The 20647-nt window shown below is 39.7% G+C and overlaps 1 protein-coding gene across 7 annotated transcripts in view; it reads right to left on the bottom strand.

Moving 5' to 3' along the window:
* SLC4A10 (solute carrier family 4 member 10) overlaps nucleotides 1–20647 on the bottom strand; it is a 209643-nt gene that overhangs the window by 141447 nt on the left and 47549 nt on the right. For 3 of the 7 annotated variants that reach the window (XM_007671173.4, XM_007671177.4, XM_016228165.3), the window contains exon 1: nucleotides 4136–4589. The exons of 1 other annotated variant lie outside the window; for it this stretch is intronic. In XM_007671173.4, coding sequence (XP_007669363.1) covers nucleotides 4136–4216 — 81 coding nt within the window. In that variant the 5' untranslated portion in view covers nucleotides 4217–4589. Of the gene's footprint in view, nucleotides 1–4135; nucleotides 4590–16354; nucleotides 16507–20647 lie in introns of those variants that run through there. 3 more of the 7 variants (XM_016228164.3, XM_007671176.3, XM_016228163.3) reach the window with 3 other exon arrangements.

Genomic DNA, 20647 nt, shown 5'->3' with positions numbered 1-20647 from the left:
ATTGAGATGAAAAGAAAGAATGGGTATTTTAATCCCATTTTACATATGAAGGAACTGAGCAGAAGGAAATTAAGTGACTGCCCAAGTGCAGCCAGGCGGAAGTGGTGCAGGGGCAGGGTTTAGAAAGAACCCAAGTCGCCTGACTCCCAATCAGGAAGAAACTAAGAATGTAGCGAATTTTGGATCCATAGATTTGCTTCCCAAACCGGGAGCATGAGTGAGAAAATTACTGCCATAGGACTATTAGTACTTGTATTCAGGGAAGCCCACAAAAATACTGTTTTCCTGGAATTTAAGACATCATCCAAATATGAAATTACTTACAAGTGCCATAAAAGTTCATCATACCAATGACATTTTAAGGAAAAATTAAAAATGTTATCCTGCAATTATGTTTACAATTACTGAAATTAAAAAGCCATACCTCTCAACATAAAATAAAAGAAATTCATGACTGAACCAAATTTATGGTCCAACCATCCAACTCTGCAATGTCTCCAATAATAGCAACAGGATGCATGGAATAATGAATGTCTTCCCTCTAACATAGATCCCACTGATAATAGGACATACTTTCTAACACTTAAACCTTTTGCTCTATTAAAGCAATTACCATGAATTTATCTAAATGTCTGTTTAACTTTGAGGTAACAAATTTTATATATTTGCCAGTTTCAACACGTAGGGTCTATCATTTGTTTTCAGATACTGACTACCATATTCTAGCTTCAGGGCATATCCTTTCAGATCAATGAAACAGTATTTAGTGACTGCTGTGGCACAACACTGTTAATAAGGCTTGAGGATTGTACTAACAAGGTGTGAAAATTATGGAAAATAATCCATATAGATTGCAGCCTAATGCCCTTCGTTTTTTGGGTGTTTTTTTTATTTTGTTCACAATCCACTTAGTCTTTGTCTTTCCAGACTACAGTCTTAGCTATTTAGACTGTTCTCATTTGATAACTTCTCCACCTTATGTCCCCCTCTGACCATTTGTTTACTCTTTTTTGATCCTTTATACCAACTCTATGAAACTTCAAGAATTGTCACATACATCATTTCTTGATCATAGTGATTAACTGTAAAAAAATATTAATGTATTTGCCAGTATTTCTGCCTAAATTCCAAGGCACACTTCAGTGCCTTACTAGCAAATGAAATGAATGTATGTCCAAAAACCTTAATGATGTAAGGGCTTGGAAGGACCAGAATTAGGGGTATATTATGATTTTAGAAATTACATTTGTGTTACTACAGTACTATATATAATCTTGAACATGCTCTGCACCCAGTGAGCGCTCAATAAATATTCTTAGTTGATATCTATATAGAGATGGATTGTAATCTACTCTAGGCATTTTGACTTTCTCTCCCTCCATTAGGGAACTAAACTCTTATGGGCAAGAGCCATAAGTTGTGGCTGAAGAAGCGGACATTAATACAGAGTGTTTTTAATATTTAGGAGTCTTTCAAAATGAAACTAGCTGTAAAGATGAAATCATAATAAAGGCTTAAGACATTTCTTTAAATAGGTATCTGTATTTTTTTTTTTTTTACTAACCCTCAGAGTTTCCACCAGACTTTTCCACTATTCCAACATCTTAATGACAATATATCTGATACTGGAAGGCATCAGTAGCCGGACAAAGAAGACCAGTTACTTTCCAAGAACATGGTAGCCTTTCAGACTTTACCAAATCTTCTGGTCTAGTGCTAAATTGAATGGGAATCTTATTTTTCAGAATTGTAATAATTTTGTCTAATCACTGTCTTTAAAAATCCAACACCCTCCTTGGGTACAGTTGAAATAGCCTGTGTGCAATTCTCCATCCAAACTAAGGGATGCTTTCCCTATGTGGGACAGGGACTGTGACCAACTTGACTAGCTTGTATCTACCCCAGCACTTAGTACAGAGCTTGACACAGAGTAGGCACTTAAATAGCAAAATCATTTTCCAATTCATTTTCACTGGCAAAAGGATGGATGAAATTATATGCTGCTATTCCTAAATTTGAACATCTGCTTTTAGGCATATTTTTCTGACTCAGTGATGAACTCTGAACCCAAAATAAGAGCATTTGCCGAGGTTAATGACACAGCTACTTCCTAAAATGAGATCCAGTCCAGTATTTGCCAGGCACTATCACCAGGTACACGTCTGTAATTACAATCTGACGGCATACTACGCAATATCCACTGAAGCAGACATTAAAACCAAGACAGCCTATTATTCTGGCAATGTTTTACTCAAGTTTCAGTATTTAAAAAGATCATTGTCAATTTATATCATATTAGGCAAGATGAACATAATTTTTAAATGTCTATTACCTACTGCTGTCCTGTCCTTTAGCAATTCACTATAATAATGCTTAGAAATGGCATGGCACGGGCCTTACCTCATATTTTTAAAGCAAATGAAAGACTTAATATCATAAATTTTTCTTTCAATCTTATGAAATTATTGCTGTATCCATTGTGTAATCACTGGTGGAAAAAATAACTGGGAACCTTGGATGATGTGGTATTCCTGAGAAGGTCATAAATACTCTGAAAATATATCAATATACCAGAAAACCAATACTTGCAGGAATTTCGGAGCAATGCCAAGAAACAGAATGTACTCATAGTGACTAATACTCCAAAATACTGCAAATAAACTCTAACAGATTAACAGGTTTATTGCAACTGAAAGGTATATTCAAATCACTTCAAAACTAATCAAGCTTAAGAATATGGCAATCTTCCCTATTAATAAGAATGTAAGCTGGATAAGTAGACTCAGCAATCTATAATTTATATCCAAATCAATGAGTAGAATTTTTTTCAATGTGTTTTTTAATTAAAAATGACAAAATAACCTTCTTAACCTGAATAATTTCACTATACTATACCGACAACTGTTTTAGATTTCTACTCTGGCCATTCACAAAAATAAATCCAAATGTATTTTCAATCCAGTGGTATAAATCATAATAAAATCATAATGCAAATAAAACAGGGCAAATCTTTACCTTAATGAGAAAAAATTTTGCTCGGTTTGTGCCATTCTATTTTTTCTTGATCAGGAAAGTTTTAATCAATGGTATTCAATTCTGACAATTATAAGAATCAGACTGTAATTATGTGCAATACTTAAGGGCAATAAAACGTACTATTTTCAGCATTTAAGTTTCAACACATGCATACCATCTTATTCAAATATGACCCCACAAAGATAGGTTACTAATGAGCAAATTAGAATGGTTTCGAGCAAGACAGGTAAAAATCATTAAAAATAAATTGCATAGTTTAAAACCATTTTTAATTGACATAATGAATAATGCCTTTTGGGGGACATCTGTATTTTTTATTTCAATACACGTATCCAGCATATTATATTCAATAATTACAGACTCTTAAGAATTAGAAATGCAATAATGCCACAAGCCTTCTTGTTTTGAAAACAGACTCCATAATCTTTCTGTCTAAAAATAGTGCCCTAGAAAGTCCCTACATTGACAGACACCCATAGCTGCGATGCTTCAATCGCTGTGATGATAGATGGAAATCTATGCTATAGAATTATACTTTCAGAATATAAAACTGTTAAAAATCACTCGGTTATTGCAAGCTATAATTGAGGATTTTAACACAGAAACTAGACACCAATGAAAGGAGGACGTCAGTTTATCAAACTTTGGTTGCTGGGCTTGAATCTTTACTTTTATAATCTGCATAAAATGAAACCCCCCAAAATGACCGAGATGATTAGACGACTCTCTGCAGTACATCTCTGCATATAAAACAGTCCTTTATAACATATCTTTTTCAGTTTGATTGATTTTCATTGCCGTTTCATTCTAAATTAAAGCTGCAGCCTGGCTGTAGCTAGGTTTGATCTGGAAAAATCCATGTAATCTCCAAAGCCTGCATTTAAATTCATATAGAAAAATTCTGTTTTCCTCCCATGCAACTTTAAAATGAACATTTCCAAAATATATAATGCTCTGTTTATGTGTCAGTTACTGTAAATACTCTTTTCCGAAAATCCCATAGCAATTCCAACCATAAACAATTACACTGCTAACACATTTTAACTGAAAAAACAAACCCTATGTTAGAATAATATCAGTATAAACCATGAGGTCATACCTGATGACTTAGAGCCTGGAATGGTTCACTCGTTCCAGAATGCATGACCTTTTTATTTCCAGAACCCCTCAAATATTGCATTTCCTGTCTTACAAAAGAACATCACAGCCATCTATCTTTCAGCATCTTCGGGGCTAGTAAAGAAAGCACCAACAGCACGTCTGTCCATCAGTATCTGCTTGAAGCCATTAACGAATAAAGATAGGAAATCTTAAATGTGGTGCCCTTATGCGATTACAAACACCCACTATTCAGGGAGGCTGACAGAGTTGTATTGCTGTTGCTGCTAATGCTGTCTGAAAACAGTAAGCTTTACTGCTTCAAGCAATTCTGCATCATCCAGAGAGCCAGCCACATCCTTCAGTTTTTCCTCTCGAATTACTATGAAGCTAAGTATCCCATCACTGAGTGGGTTTTATCTTGGTCAGTTAAAAAAAATATATAATAAGGTTTAGCTCATGCAACTAGAGTTTACACTGCAAGAGACCAGGAGGGAATGAAATGTCAATTCCAGATGATCAGGGTTTTTTTCACTGCGTAAGGAAGCTTCAGAAGGGTGATTTAACAGGGAACGTCAACTCGGTGATTTAAAGGAAACTTAACCTAAATCACACACATCATGCACAAATCCAAACCCACGAGTCATTACAATCTGCCTTGGAACCTATGTAATCACAAAAGCATTTCAATGCCTTTCCAGTTCATCATTTTAAAAAAGATATCTAATTTCCTTTATTATGAAGACATTTAAATTCACATTGCTTACCATTGGCTACCCCCAGAAAAACCTTGTTGGACTTTAAAGTGATGCCTTCATCTGAGGAGTTCAAAGCACAGAAGCCAACTTACATTGCCTAAACCGGTATTACATCAACAAATATGAGAAAAGACACCAAATTAACTATTTATCCATTTTTGTATATTTTTATGATAAGCTAATGGCACTTGAAGTGCTTTCAATAACTCAATTCTTTCCACTCCAAAGTTAAAATAGGGCAGTTTTATAATCAGAAACACATAACATAGTCTAACAGTAAGGCTTCCATGTTGATCTTAGATAAAAACAACTGTGCCTCATCTTCATCACAATCTGTGTGGTTTGAGTATGTTCACGTCTGATTTACAGAAACAACAAAAAATGGACCAGAGACAACGTGAAGTTACATTTATCTAACTAGACAACATAACTTTATCAAATCTGCAAACACCAAATTTAATAATAATAATAGTATTTGTTAAGCACTTACTATGTGCCAAGCAATGTTCTAAAAGCTGGGATAGATACAAGGTTATCAGGTTGTACCACGTGGAGCTCACAGTCTTCATCCCCATTTTACAGATGAGCTGAGGCACAGAGAAATTAAGCGACTTGCTCAAAGTCACACAGCTGACAGGTGGCAGAGCCAGCATTAGAACCCATGACCTCTGAATCCCAAACCCCGGCTCTTTCCACTAAGCCATGCTGCTTCTCATTTAAAACTTACGTAAGGGTTGCAACCTTTTTTGTATTTTGAATACTCAGAGCTGGTTGACTTTATGTGACCATTAACAATATATCTCACCATAAACCCATTGAAATAAAAATTTGAACTACACCATTTTAACAAATTTCTCTAATGCCATTTCTCTAATGCCAACCTACTCACTGTACCTTGATCTCATCTATCTCACCATCGACCTCTCTCCCACATCCTGCCTCAGGTCTGGAAAGCCCTCCCATGTTCGGTGACACCTCTTTCTGTAATGCCACTATCTGTAGCTTCAAACACTCAAGGGGCTATGGACTTCCACCTTCACATCTGAACTCAACACTCATCACTGACTGAGCCAGCATCCCATTTGGTTTATTGTGGAAGTTAAATATAACCCCCATCAAAAAGAAAATTACTTAGCTTCTGCTAAACAAGTAGTAGTTACAAACAGAAATTCCACTGTTAATGACTGCTTAATATTGAATGTACGCTACTCAAAATTAGACAGCCGAAGAGCACATTAGGACAGTGATGAATGGGATCAAAAAATCTGCATAAACTAGAATGATTTTAATTTATGACTACAATGAGATGCCTTTCTCAACACACAGTGTTCAAAGCACCAAGTTTTACCTCTCTCTAATTGGCAAAATTTCTCAAATGTCATTTGACTATGTAAGGTCGTCACTTCTACCTACAGAAAATCTCTCTCCCTTTCTAAAGAGTGAACCCCATAATAATAATAATGTTGGTATTTGTTAAGCCCTTACTATGTGTAGAGAACTGTTCTAAGCGCTGGGGGAGAGACAGGGTCATCAGGTTGTCCCACGTGAGGCTCACAAACTTAATCCCCATTTTACAGATGAGGCAACTGAGGCACAGAGAAGTTAAGTGACTTGCCCACAGTCACACAGCTGACAAGTGGCAGAGCCGGGAGTCGAACTCATGACCTCTGACTCCAAAGCCCAGGCTCTTTTCCACTAAGTCACGCTGCCCCATGTTGGGCAGGATTGTGTCCAACCTGGTTATCTTGTGCCTATCCCAGCACTTAATGTAATGCTTGGCACATAGGGACTTAAATACCACAAAAAAGTACCAAAAAAAAAATCTATTAAATCCCTCAACCTCCAGCACTCCTGTTCTCTTCCCTTTCCACATATACAGGTTTAGCACAGTGTTTCCTAACAATGAATCTGTTTCTGGGTAAATTCTACTAAATGGCAATGATGCAGATATTCTAAATCTGTATCCTGTAGTAGTAGTAATAACATTTATTAAGCACTCACGGCGAGAAGAGCACTGAACTAAGCACTGGGAAAGGGTACAGGTAAGAATTAGACACAGACCCTGTCCCTCGAGGGACTCACAATCTAAATATATATCTATGTACTGTTTTTACAGTGATGAAAATGAAATGATAATGGAATTTGTTACAGGCTTATTATGTGCCAAGTCCTGTAACTAAGCAATGGGGCAGATACAAGATAACGAGGTTTGACATGGTCCCCTTCCCTCAAGAAGCTCAAAGTCTAAGAGGAAGAAGTACCACTTGCATTCTCTCTTGTCTGTCTACCATGTTCCCACTGGGGTACAGCGTGCAGCCAGAAAATAGGCAGGTCTGGATACAGCACACTGCAAAGAAAAAACTTAGGTTTTTTACACGTAGAGCTCATTTATGCCTGAGGTGACCACAGCCAAGGAAGCTGATGAACCTTAGTACCATAGCCTAGCCGATGGTGCCTTTGGTAGCCACTGTGGACTTTGTCCATGTTGAGCCCACTATTTTCCAGGATTCCTACTGAGTGCATCTAGATTGCAAAACACTCTGCTTGAGTCTTCAGTCAAACAGATTTCGCCACTGATGGTCCAGCCTCAGGAGACAAAACTGAGACCAGAATCCAGGACTTCTGATTCTCTGACCACTGTTCTTTCCACTAGACCAATAACAGGGCTAGTTGAATTAATAATTGAATATACAAAGTTAATGAGGCTGCTACCAAAAAAATAAGTCCTGAGCAATAACGATAGCATACACTATCCTATTATAACTTCTTCTTCCCAGAACAGTTAAATTATAAAACTGTATGATTTTCTACAAAACAAGAGAAGAGAAGGAGGTTGTTCAGACCAAAGTGTGACAGGAGGTTCATTTTCATAAACAGGCAAAGAAGACAAAGAGAAGTTTGGCTATGAACACAGAGCAGGCATGTGGAGTTTTTTTTAATTTATTGTTCTTGGATACACTATTTCTTATTTTTCAGAGTCATCTGGGATCTTCAGGGTCACATTTATAAAGTAGGCCTTAGCATTTTGGAAATTTTTCAAGCAAAAAATCGTTCCAGTCCCCAGAGATTAGTTTTTGCACACAGACATTCAATATCACTGTTCTGAAAGTACCAGCGAACAAAAAAAGTTTACATAATTCAAGTGACCTTGGGTAAGTCACTTAACTCCTTTGTGCCTCAGGTTCCTCATCTGTACAATGGGAATTTAGACTGAGCCCGATGTGAGACACAGACTGTGTCCAACTTGATTAGCTTGTAGCCAGCACTTAGTACAATGCCTGGCATATAGTAAGTACTTAATACTGTAAAAAAAAAAATCCTGAACTCGGGAAACTTGGGAGTTGTGGGACCTTTTTCCTCACCTATAAAGGTTATAATAGCATCCTATAGCAAAATCCCCACGAAATGAGAAGAGGTCACTATCACAAAGCACTCTGCATTTCTCAAGTATGAAATGATGCACCTCTCTCCTCTGCAATCTCACATTTTCTCCAGCCTACTTGGATGTCCTGCAGGCACTTCAAGCTCAGTTTGTCCAAAACTGGACTCATCTTCCTTCCAAATGTTCTCCTCCATCTAACTTTCCCATCAAAGGTGACAGCAACACCATCTTTGAAACCTGCAACATTGGCACTAACCTTCATCATCATTAATGAGATGTATTTATTGAGTGCTAGGTGCTCAGCTCTTTGTTAAACAATGGGAGAGTACAACAGAACAGAGATTGGTAGACACATTCTTTTGCCACGACGAGCTTATGTCTAGAAGAGGAGACATATATTAATATAAATAAAATTTAAATAATTATAATTATGCAATTTATAGTTATAGTACATAGTGCCCTGGCGTTGGGGGAGGGAAGTGGGAACAAATATCAAATGTCCAAAGGTCACGATCCAAATGCATAGACAACATAGAAGGAAAAGGGAGCTTTAGGTAAAGAGAGATTAATTCCTGATTCCTCTCTTTCAGTCCCCAAATTCAACCATCACAATCCTGTCCATTTTTCCTCCACAGAATTTCCAGGATCAACCCCTTCCTTCTCCTCCAAATGGCACACAAGCTCCCTATTCCTCAAATACCTCAAACATTTGCCTATTCTTGCCCATATCGAGCATAAACTATTGGCCAAACGGCCCTTAAGCACAAAATTAGTTCTTTCCTTCTTACTTACTCATTATCTTCTTCCACTACACAGCTTATACTCCAGTGGCCTAGTGGAAAGAGCACAGGCCTGGGAGTCTCAGGACATGGGTTTCTCATCCCGGCTCTGCCACATGTCTGCTGTGTGACTTTGGTTAAGTCATTTAACTTCTCTGTGCCTTAGTTACCTCATCTGTATAATAGGGATTAAGACTGGGGCTGCCATGTCTGCCACCTGATTACCCTGTATCTACTCCAGTGCTTTAGAACAGGGCTTGGCACATTCGTAAGTGCTTAAATACCACCAGTATCATTATTATTTTGCTCCTCACAAAACAAACATATTCAATGTGCCTCATTCTCATCTCTCACTGCAGAATTATTGCTCAAGTGCTCTCTGTATGTCTGGGACTCCTTTTCTCTTTATATCCGACAGTCCCCAGCTCTCCTCATCTTCAAATTCCTACTGAGAGCTCACCTCCTCCAAGAGGCCTTCCCGAGATTGAGCTTCCTCTTTTCCCTCTGCTCTGTCTGCTCCCTTTTCAAAATCCCCTCAGCTAAGCCCCTTTCCCTTTTTCCCTCTGCTCTCCCTCTCTCCCCTTCCCTCCCCTCAGCACTGTGCTCATTTGTTATATTTTTATTACCCTATTTATTTTGTTAATTGAGGTGTACATCCCCTTGATTCTATTTATTCGTGATTAAGTTGTCTTGTTTTTGTCCATGTTCCCCCAGTTAGACTGTAAACCGTCAATGGGCAGGGATTGTCTCTATCTGTTGCCGAATTATACATCCCAAGCGCTTAGTGCAAGTGCTCTGCACATAGTTAAGCGCTCAATAAATACTATTGATATGAATGAATGGAAAGACTAGTCAGCATAGGTGGATATGACTTCTGAAACAACAGCTAGAGTGGTATGGACAACCCTCCTTCATTTTCTGTGCCTGCAATCCTTTGCTGCCCTACCAGTCTTTTGGAGTGAGAAAGGATTGGAAGGTCACCAAAACTTTTTTGCCACTGGGTCTCTACTCTAATTTAGGAGTACTGCCTATTTTATGGTATTTGTTAAGTGCTTACTATGTGCTAGGCACTACTAAGAGCTGGGATAGCTACAAGCTACTTATGTTGGTCATAGGCCATGTCCCACATGGGGCTTCCAGGCTTAATCATTTTACAGATGAGGTAAAGGCACAGAGAAGTAAAGTGACTTGCTCAAGGTGACACAGCAGAGAAGTGGCGGAATTGGGATTAGAACTCATGTCCTCTGACTTCCGGGCCCATACACTTTGCAGGAGGCTGTGGCTTCACCCTGATTGTAATAGTTTCAGTAGGGAACTCTGATGCACTCATCTGATAAAAGAAGGTGCTGCCTAGTGGAAACAGCCTGGGCCTGGGAGTCAGAAGGACCTGGGTTCTAATCTCAGGTCCGCCACCGGTCTGCTGTGACTGTGGGCAAGTCACCTAACTTCTCGGTGCCTCAGTTACCTCATCTGCAAAATGGGGATTAAGACCGTGAGCCCCATGGGACATTGACCTTGTCCAACCTGAAGGGCTGTACCTACCCAGCCACTTTAGTACAGTGTCTGGCACATATTAAGCATTAAATAACATTTTAAAATTGCTCTGCAGAGGAAACAACTATCTTCACTAGTTTGCCTTAACTAATTTGGCTATATGGAAACATGTTCCAGTCCTATGGGCATACAAGGCTCTAGAACTTTCTTCCCATGCTGATTTTGACAGAAGTTAAATGTGTTGACCTTTGCTTTCAGATTTTTTATTTTTTAGGCTCGGCTAATATGACAGATGAACGCTAAGGCTGTGTGGCTGCTGGTTTCCTTTCCTGGCTATGCTTTTAAACTTTTTTGTTTTAATATCATAATGGAACATGTTTTATTATCTACAAGTGCCCAGAGGCCCATTTTTATTTTGAAAATCAATCCCATTTAATGTCACTGTACTGAAAAAACATGATCTACTGCTTGCTACTCAAATGGACCACGGGTAAAGTCTCGCCAGTAAAATGACAGCAAGGTTACCATAACTATCAGTCAGCTATGTGCTGCATGAATGCTGAAACTAGTCCATAGGTTGCTTTGCCTTGATAAGGAAGATGTTGGACAGTGTTGAACTGAGCTAGATTCTCAAGTTTTACAGGATTTCAAGAGGCCAAAACAAAGGCAGACAAACATATCACTACTGTTTCTCAGGCAGTGACAAGTGTCCCTCACACAATCCTGTATACCTAATGTTATGATTCAAAAGTGTAAATACTCAAATGCAGTAGCTCTCAAAAGATTATTACATACTATAATAAGATATACATATATATGTTCCAAAGGCTTGCCCAGGAGCTCTGATCTCTGGCTTAGGAATGACACAATGGGAAAGCACAACGCCTTGCTGCATCTCGAGACCTTTCTTCAAAGTTCAGAAATGCAGGTATGAGTAGTCCAAATTGTGGTTCTCGGGCATCTTCTCTTGGTTAACCCTTCAGCTCTGCCTGGAGCACAAATGCACCCCTACCTTTATTCTGGCACTTTCCTTCCTGACTCTGCCTGGATTAATTTCATCCCAGCCACAGTCAGGCCAGAGAAGAAAAGGTCAGGGAAGACAGAGATGTAGAGGGAGAATATACAACCAGCTGTAATGGGGCCTCTTGATAGCCAAGGTGCCTCTCTACGCCAAACTGAACAAAAAAGCCAATCCCCAGTTTTGTATATCCCTGAAATGAAGAATATCAGATACCTGTTTAGAAAAGAGGCTTGATATGGACATTGCTAAATTGCTCCTATTTGCTAAAGCACTACTGCATATTCTGACCAGCAATTTAGTTGTCAAAGTCTCTACCAATACCTAAAATGGACAAAAAGGCCTGTCTCGGCTGGCTCTGTCCCCATTCAATCAGATTTATCGAGGACTTACGTTATGCAGCACTTGGGAGAGTACCACATAACAGAGGTGGTAGACACAATCCCTGCCCACAATCTAGAGGGGGACAAAGGGTCACCAGGGCCGAGGTGGCAAGTCGATAGAGCGGCCAAATAGGAGAACGGAGGGACAACAGAGGAAAACATAATCATTAGCAGGTATGTTGTAGCAGTCCCAGAAGGTAGCCTAACCCTTATTCTCCACTTTAGAGGACACACTTCATCACTGAAGCCAAACAACTTCTCTACATTGCCCAACTGTTCACAGTTGCACTTTCCTAATTCCCTCTTCAGTTAAGTACAGGCTTCCCCCAGTTCCTCCCCTGAAGGACATGAGGAACTGGCACAGGTCCTGCCAGGTAATTGCACCATCTGTCAGGTAGGAAATGAAGCCAAAAAAAAAAACCCCAAAAACCTCTCAGAAAGAGGATCAAGATTCCAAGGCCCTCTTCCTTCCAGCGGTGGCCCAGGGACCCCGCAAGGAAAGCCCTCATAAAAAAGGATCCCCACAACCCCTCAGACACTCCAAGCACATTAACTCTTTCAGTTCCCTAAGCTAGAGTAAGTGCCCTGGAAAAGGCATATAGACTGTATGCTTCTGATGGGCAGGGATCACATCTACCAATTCTATTATATTGTATTTTTCACAAGCCCTTAGTAGTTATCTACACATTGTAAGCACTTAAATACCTTTTTGTTAAATAGCATTTGTTGAGCACTTACTATTTGTCAAGCACTGTTCTAAGCACTGGGGTAGACATGAGGCCATCAGGTTGGACACAGTCCCTAGCCCACATGAGACTCACAGCCTAAATAGGAGGAGGGAAGAGGACTTAATCCCTATTTGAGAGTTGAGGCAACTGAGGCACAGGGAAGTTAAGTGACTGGACCAAGGTCACAAGGTTAGAAATTAGCAGAGCTGGGATTAAAACCCAGGTCCTCTGACTGCCATGCCCAAGCTCTTTTCACTACATCTGCTTCTCTACTGATTGACTGATTTCCAACATGGTAGTCAACAGGCCTGTAAACAAACCCAAATGTGATTCTAATTCCGGCTCCAACACTTTTCTCCTGTGTGACCTAAGGAAAGTCACTAAACGTCTCTGCCTCTCAGTTCCCTCATGTGCAGAATGGGAATTCAATACCTGTTCTCCCTCCTACTTAGTCTGTGAGCGCCATGTAGGATCTGATGATCCTATATCTGTCTCAGTGCTCAGTACAGTGCTTGACACATAGCAAATGCTTAAATAGCATGATTTTACTATCATTATTATTATTATAAAGAAGCAGCGTAGCCTAGTGGAAAGTGAACAGGCCTGGGAGTCAGAGGACCTGGTTCTAATCTCAGTTCTGAGAATTGCTTGCGGTGTGACCTCGGGCAAGTCACTTCTCCGTGCCTTAGTTTCCTCAATGGTAAAATGGGGATTAAATGCCTGTTCTCCCTCCTACTTAGACTGTCCCCTCTCCCCATGCAGGACAGGGACTGTGTCCCACCTAAATACCTTTTACCTATCCCATGCTTAGAACGGTGTTTAACACACGGTAAGCACTTAACAAGTACCATTAAAAAAAACAAACTTTATTTCAGAAAGTGAGATAAAGTGTCTTCTTTGTTGTGTTGGGGATGCAAAAGCAGATTAAAAACAACATAGAAGAGCAGCCTCTACCAAGCCCATGGTGAAGTGCTTTCATTAAACCACGCCTATCGATCAACCTCCATCAGGGCTGGAGCTGATCTTTCCTCTTAATTCCAACCTCTGAAGGGAGGTGGGCACTCGGATCTTGCACGATAACAAGAAGCAAGCCGACTGCAGGGAACCCGGAAACTGGATATTAAAAGCTACTCATACTGATCAATTCTTAAAAAGGACCGACATTGATGAAAGCAGGGTAAGTGGTGTGAGAGTAAGGCAAACACCTGAAAGTAGGGTAGGTTCTAAAATGAGATTCAAAGCAAACTGTGACCACAATATCCAGGACAGCCACTATGGAGAGAAAAAGAGGTTTCCAGTCCTAATTAAATATATTGCCTCCACCTCACTGAATGTTTCAGGTGTCCTGCAGTTATTACTTTTAGAACAAAGAAAACAAGCATAGTTATAACAATAATAGTAATAATAATAATTTTGGTATTTGTTAAGTGCTTACTATGCACCAAGCACTGTTCTAAGCACTGGGGTTGATACACGTTAATCAGGTTGGATACGGTCCCTGTCCCACACAAGATTCATAGTCTAAGTAGGAGGGAGTAGGATTAATCCCCATTTCACAGGTGAAGAAACTGAAGCACAGAGAAGTTAAATTACTTGCCCTAGGTCACACAGCAGACATGTGGCAGAACTGAGATTAGAACCCACATCCTCTGACTCCCAGGCCCATGCTCTTTACACTAGGCCATGCCATCATATGACATACAGCATCCACAAATAGTTCTGCTTAATTTCAATTTCACATTTGGGCTTTCATGATGAAGAATTATATAGAATGTTGAAATTTTGCCAGTAGCTTACAATGACCTCATTTGCAAGCTACTGAATAGTTTAAAACCAAATCATTCCATACCGAAGAGCTACGATTGCTGAAATAACCCTTCTCTTCTAAAGCATTTCCATCAACAAAAGCGTTATCTGACTGTCCCAAGAAGTGGTGACAAAACATTTTTATTCTCCATAGATCTAATCTTCCCTGTCCTCTCAGAAGTTTTGCTTTTACATACATCCCTTTATCTCCTCTTCTGTATAAACACTTCTTCCTCCTATTAGTAAATTATTTTAGTGACTGTCTCTCCCATTAGATGGTAAGGTCCTTGAGGACAGGATCCTGTTTTCTTCTTGTCTAATTTCCCAAGCACTGCGTACATGTTCTGAACACAGAAGACACTCAAAGGCACTACTGATTCAATTTCAAAGGAAAATTTAATTGTTCATTCTCCTCACTGTTTACTAGTGGCCTTCATTTCTCCCAATTAAGCCCTCATTTCCCCTATCTGCCCTCCTCTCTGTGTTGCCTATTCATTCATATTTATTGAGTGCCTGTGTGCAGAGCACTGTACTAAGCGCTTGGAAAGTACAATTCAGCAATAGAGAGAGACAAACCCTGCCCACACCGGGCTTACAGTCTAGAGTGGGGGAGACAGACATCAAACAAGTAAACATGCACCGATATAAATAGAATTGTAGCTATATACATATATACATAAGTGTTGTGGGGTGGGAAGAGGGGGGAAGAGCAAAGGGATGTGGAAGGGAGACGTGGAAGGGAGAGAGAGCTGCAGTTAGATCTGTACCCCTTAAGCACTTGACAGTCACTCCCACCCTCAGGCCCACAGCATTTATGTACATAACCTCACATTTTGCATTTCCCTTTTCTGTAATATTTTAATGTCTATCTCCCTCTCTGGATTATACGTTCCTTCTGGTCAGGGATCCTTCAAGTGCTTAGGATAGTGCTCTGAACGCAGTAAGCACTCAATGCGTACCACTGGTGGTCATCATTTAAGTTTTCATTTGGGTTTAAGAAAAATTTTAATCCATCTTAAATTATGTAAACCAGCAAATCATATCAAGCAAGACTGCTGACAGAGACCATATCCCAAACAAGAATCTGAAAGATGATGGCCTTTAGGGAAAAAAAAAAACCCAAGAAATTGTGACATGCATCCCATCCCTTTATCCCCCACCCATTAGAAGTTTTGGTCATTAACCTATTTCCTTTTTTCTTCAATACAAATCTTTTCTTGGAGAAGCATCGTGGGGATAGCAGCTCTCTGCATGACAGCTTATTGCATCTATAGGGTTCAATGTGGTGGGTTAATTCTTCTGCTCTGACTGTAGTACTTCCTTCCCAAATTCTTTTTTACTACTTGCAAATCCTATGTTCATCATTTGAAGTAGAATTTACATACTTTTGACAGGAAGACTCTAGACTGTAAACTCCATGTGGGCGGAGCATGTCCACTGACTTTGCTATACTGTTCTTCCCCAAACACTTAGCACAGTGCTTGGCACTCAGTAAGCACTCCACAAATACGACTGATTGAGTGAGGCAAAAGTCACACTTATCCATGAACCATGCAACCTGGAAAAATGAAGAGCCATGAATTTTCTAAGGCTTAAGGCTAGATGACAGCTAAATAGAGGCTATTATTATGTGCAACACGGAGCCTTTTCTTCACAAATCAATTCATCCTGTGAAACCTTCTAAATCTCAGACTGCTGTGAAGTTGGATTCTACATCAAAATACAGAGTGGCACTCTATTCTAAAATGTCCTCTAGGATAATTATGTGGCTTTGCACATTTTCATGGCTTCACTAAAATGCACTGGTCTTTTAAACTGCTGGTCCCTGCTAAGACAGAAGGACCTAAACTTTTTCATACTTAAAGAACATACCACTGTGTGCATGGATGTCGACTGGCCTTCCATAGGAACACTGAGAATGCTGCAGACACTCTTTCAACTCCCAGCAGAGGCAGCTGCTCTCACTGGTGCCCAATTATTAGTTGGAACCCACTGGGTTAAGTCCCACGCAGCTTGGTACACACCTGCTGAAACGATAGGTACTATAGGTAAAGGGTACACTGCACCACAACAGCTCGCTGATGGTGCCCTTGGGAGCTGACATGGCTTACCAGGAAATGGTCACGCTTACGATGAGAGTAAAGGTTAGTGATCCAGAGCAATTAGACCCAGCTACTTGGAGATAGGGAACAGTTTCCTTGAACCCCAAAGTCACTTTTGGGTCCAGAGGGATCAGTCAGAACCATGCATAGTAGCCACATATTTTTGAAAACTGGACACTAAAAACAGAGCACAGATTTCTCTGTGCTCCTAATCCTTTGGGAGGAGACAATTTTCATATTACAGACCTCTGGTTTTTCTTTTAATATAATCCTTTCTGTTTCAAAACTAATGAATCAGTCAATGACTTTCGTTACTAGAATTACAAAGGCATCCAGGGTCTTATTTAAAATAAGGTCCTGGGAAGAATTTATTGTTATTATTGCTAATAATAATAATGATAATTGTGGCATTTGTTAAGTGCTTACTATGTGCCAGGCACTGTATTAAGCACTGGGGTCGATACAAGCAAATCAGGTTGGATACAGTTCCTGTCCACTACATGGGGCTCAGTCTCGATCTCCATTTTACAGATGAGGTAATTGAAGCCCAGAGAAGTGATGTGATTTGCCCTAGATCACACAGCAGACATGAGTCAGAGCCGGGATTAGAACCCATGACCTTCTGACTCACAGGCCCGGGATTCATGCTGCTTCTCTGACACCATGCTGAGCATTGGTATCCACTGGGCTAGAATTCTTTCCTGCACTTGATGAAGAGTAATTTACTTCTAATTCATATTATTTGGAAGCAGTTTTCTTATTGTAAAAGATAGTCACAGCTAAGACAGTTTTACTTGGAGAAAACTGGATACGAGAAAGGAAAATGTAAGCAATACAGTCTAAGATGTATTACATCTCAGGGAAGTTTAATGCTTCCTAACTATAAATCTTAGATTCTTTACAAAAGGAATAACAATTCAAGGCAGTCTTTTTGTCTTATTCAGAGGCCACATTGCAAGGAGATCTTTTTCCAAGATTCAGACACAAAGAAAATGAGAGAAACTCATTTCAAGGCAAGGGTACCCATTACTTTGTAACTATTTTTAAAAGTTCTTAATGTTTGTCTCCCAGTAGTGAAAATCCAATTTGTAAATGAAATATCTGTTTTCTCTTTCTTATGTTAATCGTCCTCATTAGCAGTTTCTAATGAAAACAAATGTATGGCAACTTTAGTGGTATAGTTTTTTTAACTCAACAAAAACTCAATAGTGGAAAGTTATTCAAAATGTCATAAAATGTTTAAAATGTCTTGAAGGGTTTGATCAATCCACAGAGCCAGAGAGAACAGGGTTGTGGCCCTTAATAATGAGCCTTCCGAATTATGCCAGATCTGGGTTGACAGTCTCAAAGTTTTCCCTCCTTCAGCTACAGGGCTGATCAATCAATGGTATTTATTGAACACATATGAGCAAAGCACTGTATTAAGCTCTTGGAAAGAGTATAGTACAAGAGAATTAGCAGACACTTTCCCTGTCCATAACGTTTTGCACATGCGGAGGAACAGATGCAAAAATTTGGAGGAACCCATGAAGCTCAAACGTCTCGAGGTCAGAGTGACTCACAGGAAAGGGGGAACAAATTCATATCAAAATGCAGGCTGGCCTTGTGGAAACACTCCAGGTGTGAGAGCCAGAGGTCCTGCATTCTAATCTCTGTCCTGCCACTTGTCTACTGAGTGACGTTGGGCAAGTCATTTAACTTTTCGTGCCTCAGTTATCTCATCTGTAAAATAGGGATGAAGATTAAGACTGTGAGCTCCATGTAGGCCAGGAACTGTGTTCATACTGATTATTCTTTATCTACCCCAGCACTAATACAGTGTTTAAGCACATAGAAAGTACTTAAATAACAAAATTAATATTAATTAGTATTAAGACAATATGTAGACTTCGGCTATTTCTCTCTGGGACACTCCAAAGAAAGTACTCTTAAAAAGAATCCACCAAAGATTTGCCCTAGCAATAGAATGAAAAGATGAGTTCACCAAATCAAATCTTTCAAATTTTCCGCCTTAAAATGACCCCCTACTCTTAATCAGAATAGGCTTAACTGAAACTAAATGAGAAGCTTCTCCTAGAAGTCCTCTTAAAACTGGCAACTCAGAGGAAAAGAGCAAGAACCTCCCTCTATTGTGGGAGTTCAGCCAAAGGTAAGGAACTGTGTTTTTGGAAATTTCAAGGTTAAGATTTCAGCTGGTTTAGGATTCTTTCAGAATTATTTCCTTCTTAAGTCAGAGAAAGGTTTTCACAGATCACAACAAATTCAGTTTTTGGCCATGCATGATCACCTTCTGAAGGTTGAAACACTTTTATACAGTAACTTTCTACATCTGTTTTAGTTTTAGATTGTGAGTCCCATGTGGAACAGGGACTGTGTCCTATTTGATTATCTTGTCTGTACCCTAAGCACTTAGTAGAGTGAAGGTTTGGCACAGTAAAGGCTGACAGATACCACAATCATTATTATAACATTTCATTCATCTCAACCAATTCATTTTTACTGACAAAAATGTGGATGAATTAAGCCTCCCAACTCTACTGAAATTGTGCTCTCCCAAGCATTTAGTACAGTTCTTTGCACTTGGTAAGCGCTCACTAAATGCCACTAAGTGACTCATTGAAAGTTTACAGAACACACCCAATTTATCCTACAACATATCACAAAATTGAAAGGGAGTAGATTATCAAATCACCTTCCTAGGGAGATAATGGCAGCATCAGAAGAAGAACTAATACGCCCAAGACCACTAACTGCCTCATTTCATCTCTGGCTTCAGTCCTAATTACTCAGTCTTTGGAAGGGGAAAGATAGGACAGACGGACGGACACCCACATGCAGACGCACATGCAAAACTGGCTTTTGCAACTGATACTTTATTTTGACTGAGATTTTTTTATCAATGTTTTGGGTTATTGGGTTATCCAGATTATGATTCATTTTCCTTGGTGATTATGAATTACTTCATAACAAATGTGCATGAAGAACTGAAAGCTATACATGGAAAGTTAAATCATAGTCCACAAAATATTTGATGTTTTGTCTCCAAAAAGGTAATCAGCAATACACAACATAAAAAATGAGGAAGGTTAACAGCAGCATAAAATATCCTGGAAAATGACTGTCTCTGATTAAGGGAAAGATTTGCTTATCCTCTTTATTCTCTAACAACTTCATTTAAGGAAAAGGCCACTATCACATTGGACTGTAAAAAGAACCTGGATATGTTGAAAAGGTCAAAAATACTAAAATGGAAAAATTTCCTATAAAACAATGTTTCATATTCCAAGTACGATTCAGTGCAAGCACCACAAGAGAGGTCAAAGGAAACTCCTTCCCTATGCTCAAAACACTAATGAAAAATGTCAGTCATTTCCATATCATTCAGTTTGAATCAAATTAAATGAGAAACGCTGAGATATGCTCAGGCCCAACCTGTGACACTACAGGTCCTGGAGCCACTTTAAGATCTAGGGATTCCAAAGAGCTGGGTGAAAAAGGATGGGGGAAGCCCAAGGTGGCAGGAAAGGTCTGTTGAAGGTCTAGAGGTACTCTTTCTTCTACAACCAATGTTTACCCTACCTCTACTCTTCACCCAGTTCTCAAGAATCTCCTGATCTGCAGTGGCTCCAGTACTTCAGCTTCTCAGGCTGCAGGCTACAGACCTCTCCTTGAGATGTTCAAATAGTTCACAGGGCCCCAAAGATTGGGGATGGTGAAGGAGCAGTGGGCAGCAGCCCATCAAGCTGCCAGAGCTCATGGGAAAGAGCTCTTCCACCTTTCACCACAGCAATGGCAGGGCCCAGTGTTTGTTATCAGTGTTTGTTACCTCTTCTGAAACTTATTCCCAACTACCATTAGCCCCAAAAGAGAAGACATATAAAAAGAAACAGGGCCAATGAATGGACGAAAGGTGAAATTGAGACCACTTTATGCTTGGCACTGCCTCACCTCACACTTCATCACCCAGAAGGTGCAGAACACTGTACTAAGCACTTGGGAAAATACAAGACATGATCCTTGCCCTCAAGGAGTTTACAATCTAACAGGGGGAGACAGACCCTGA

Source organism: Ornithorhynchus anatinus, chromosome 9 (genome assembly GCF_004115215.2).
Source record: "Ornithorhynchus anatinus isolate Pmale09 chromosome 9, mOrnAna1.pri.v4, whole genome shotgun sequence".
Lineage (NCBI taxonomy): Eukaryota > Metazoa > Chordata > Mammalia > Monotremata > Ornithorhynchidae > Ornithorhynchus > Ornithorhynchus anatinus.
This window is presented reverse-complemented; position numbering and strand designations above follow the sequence as displayed.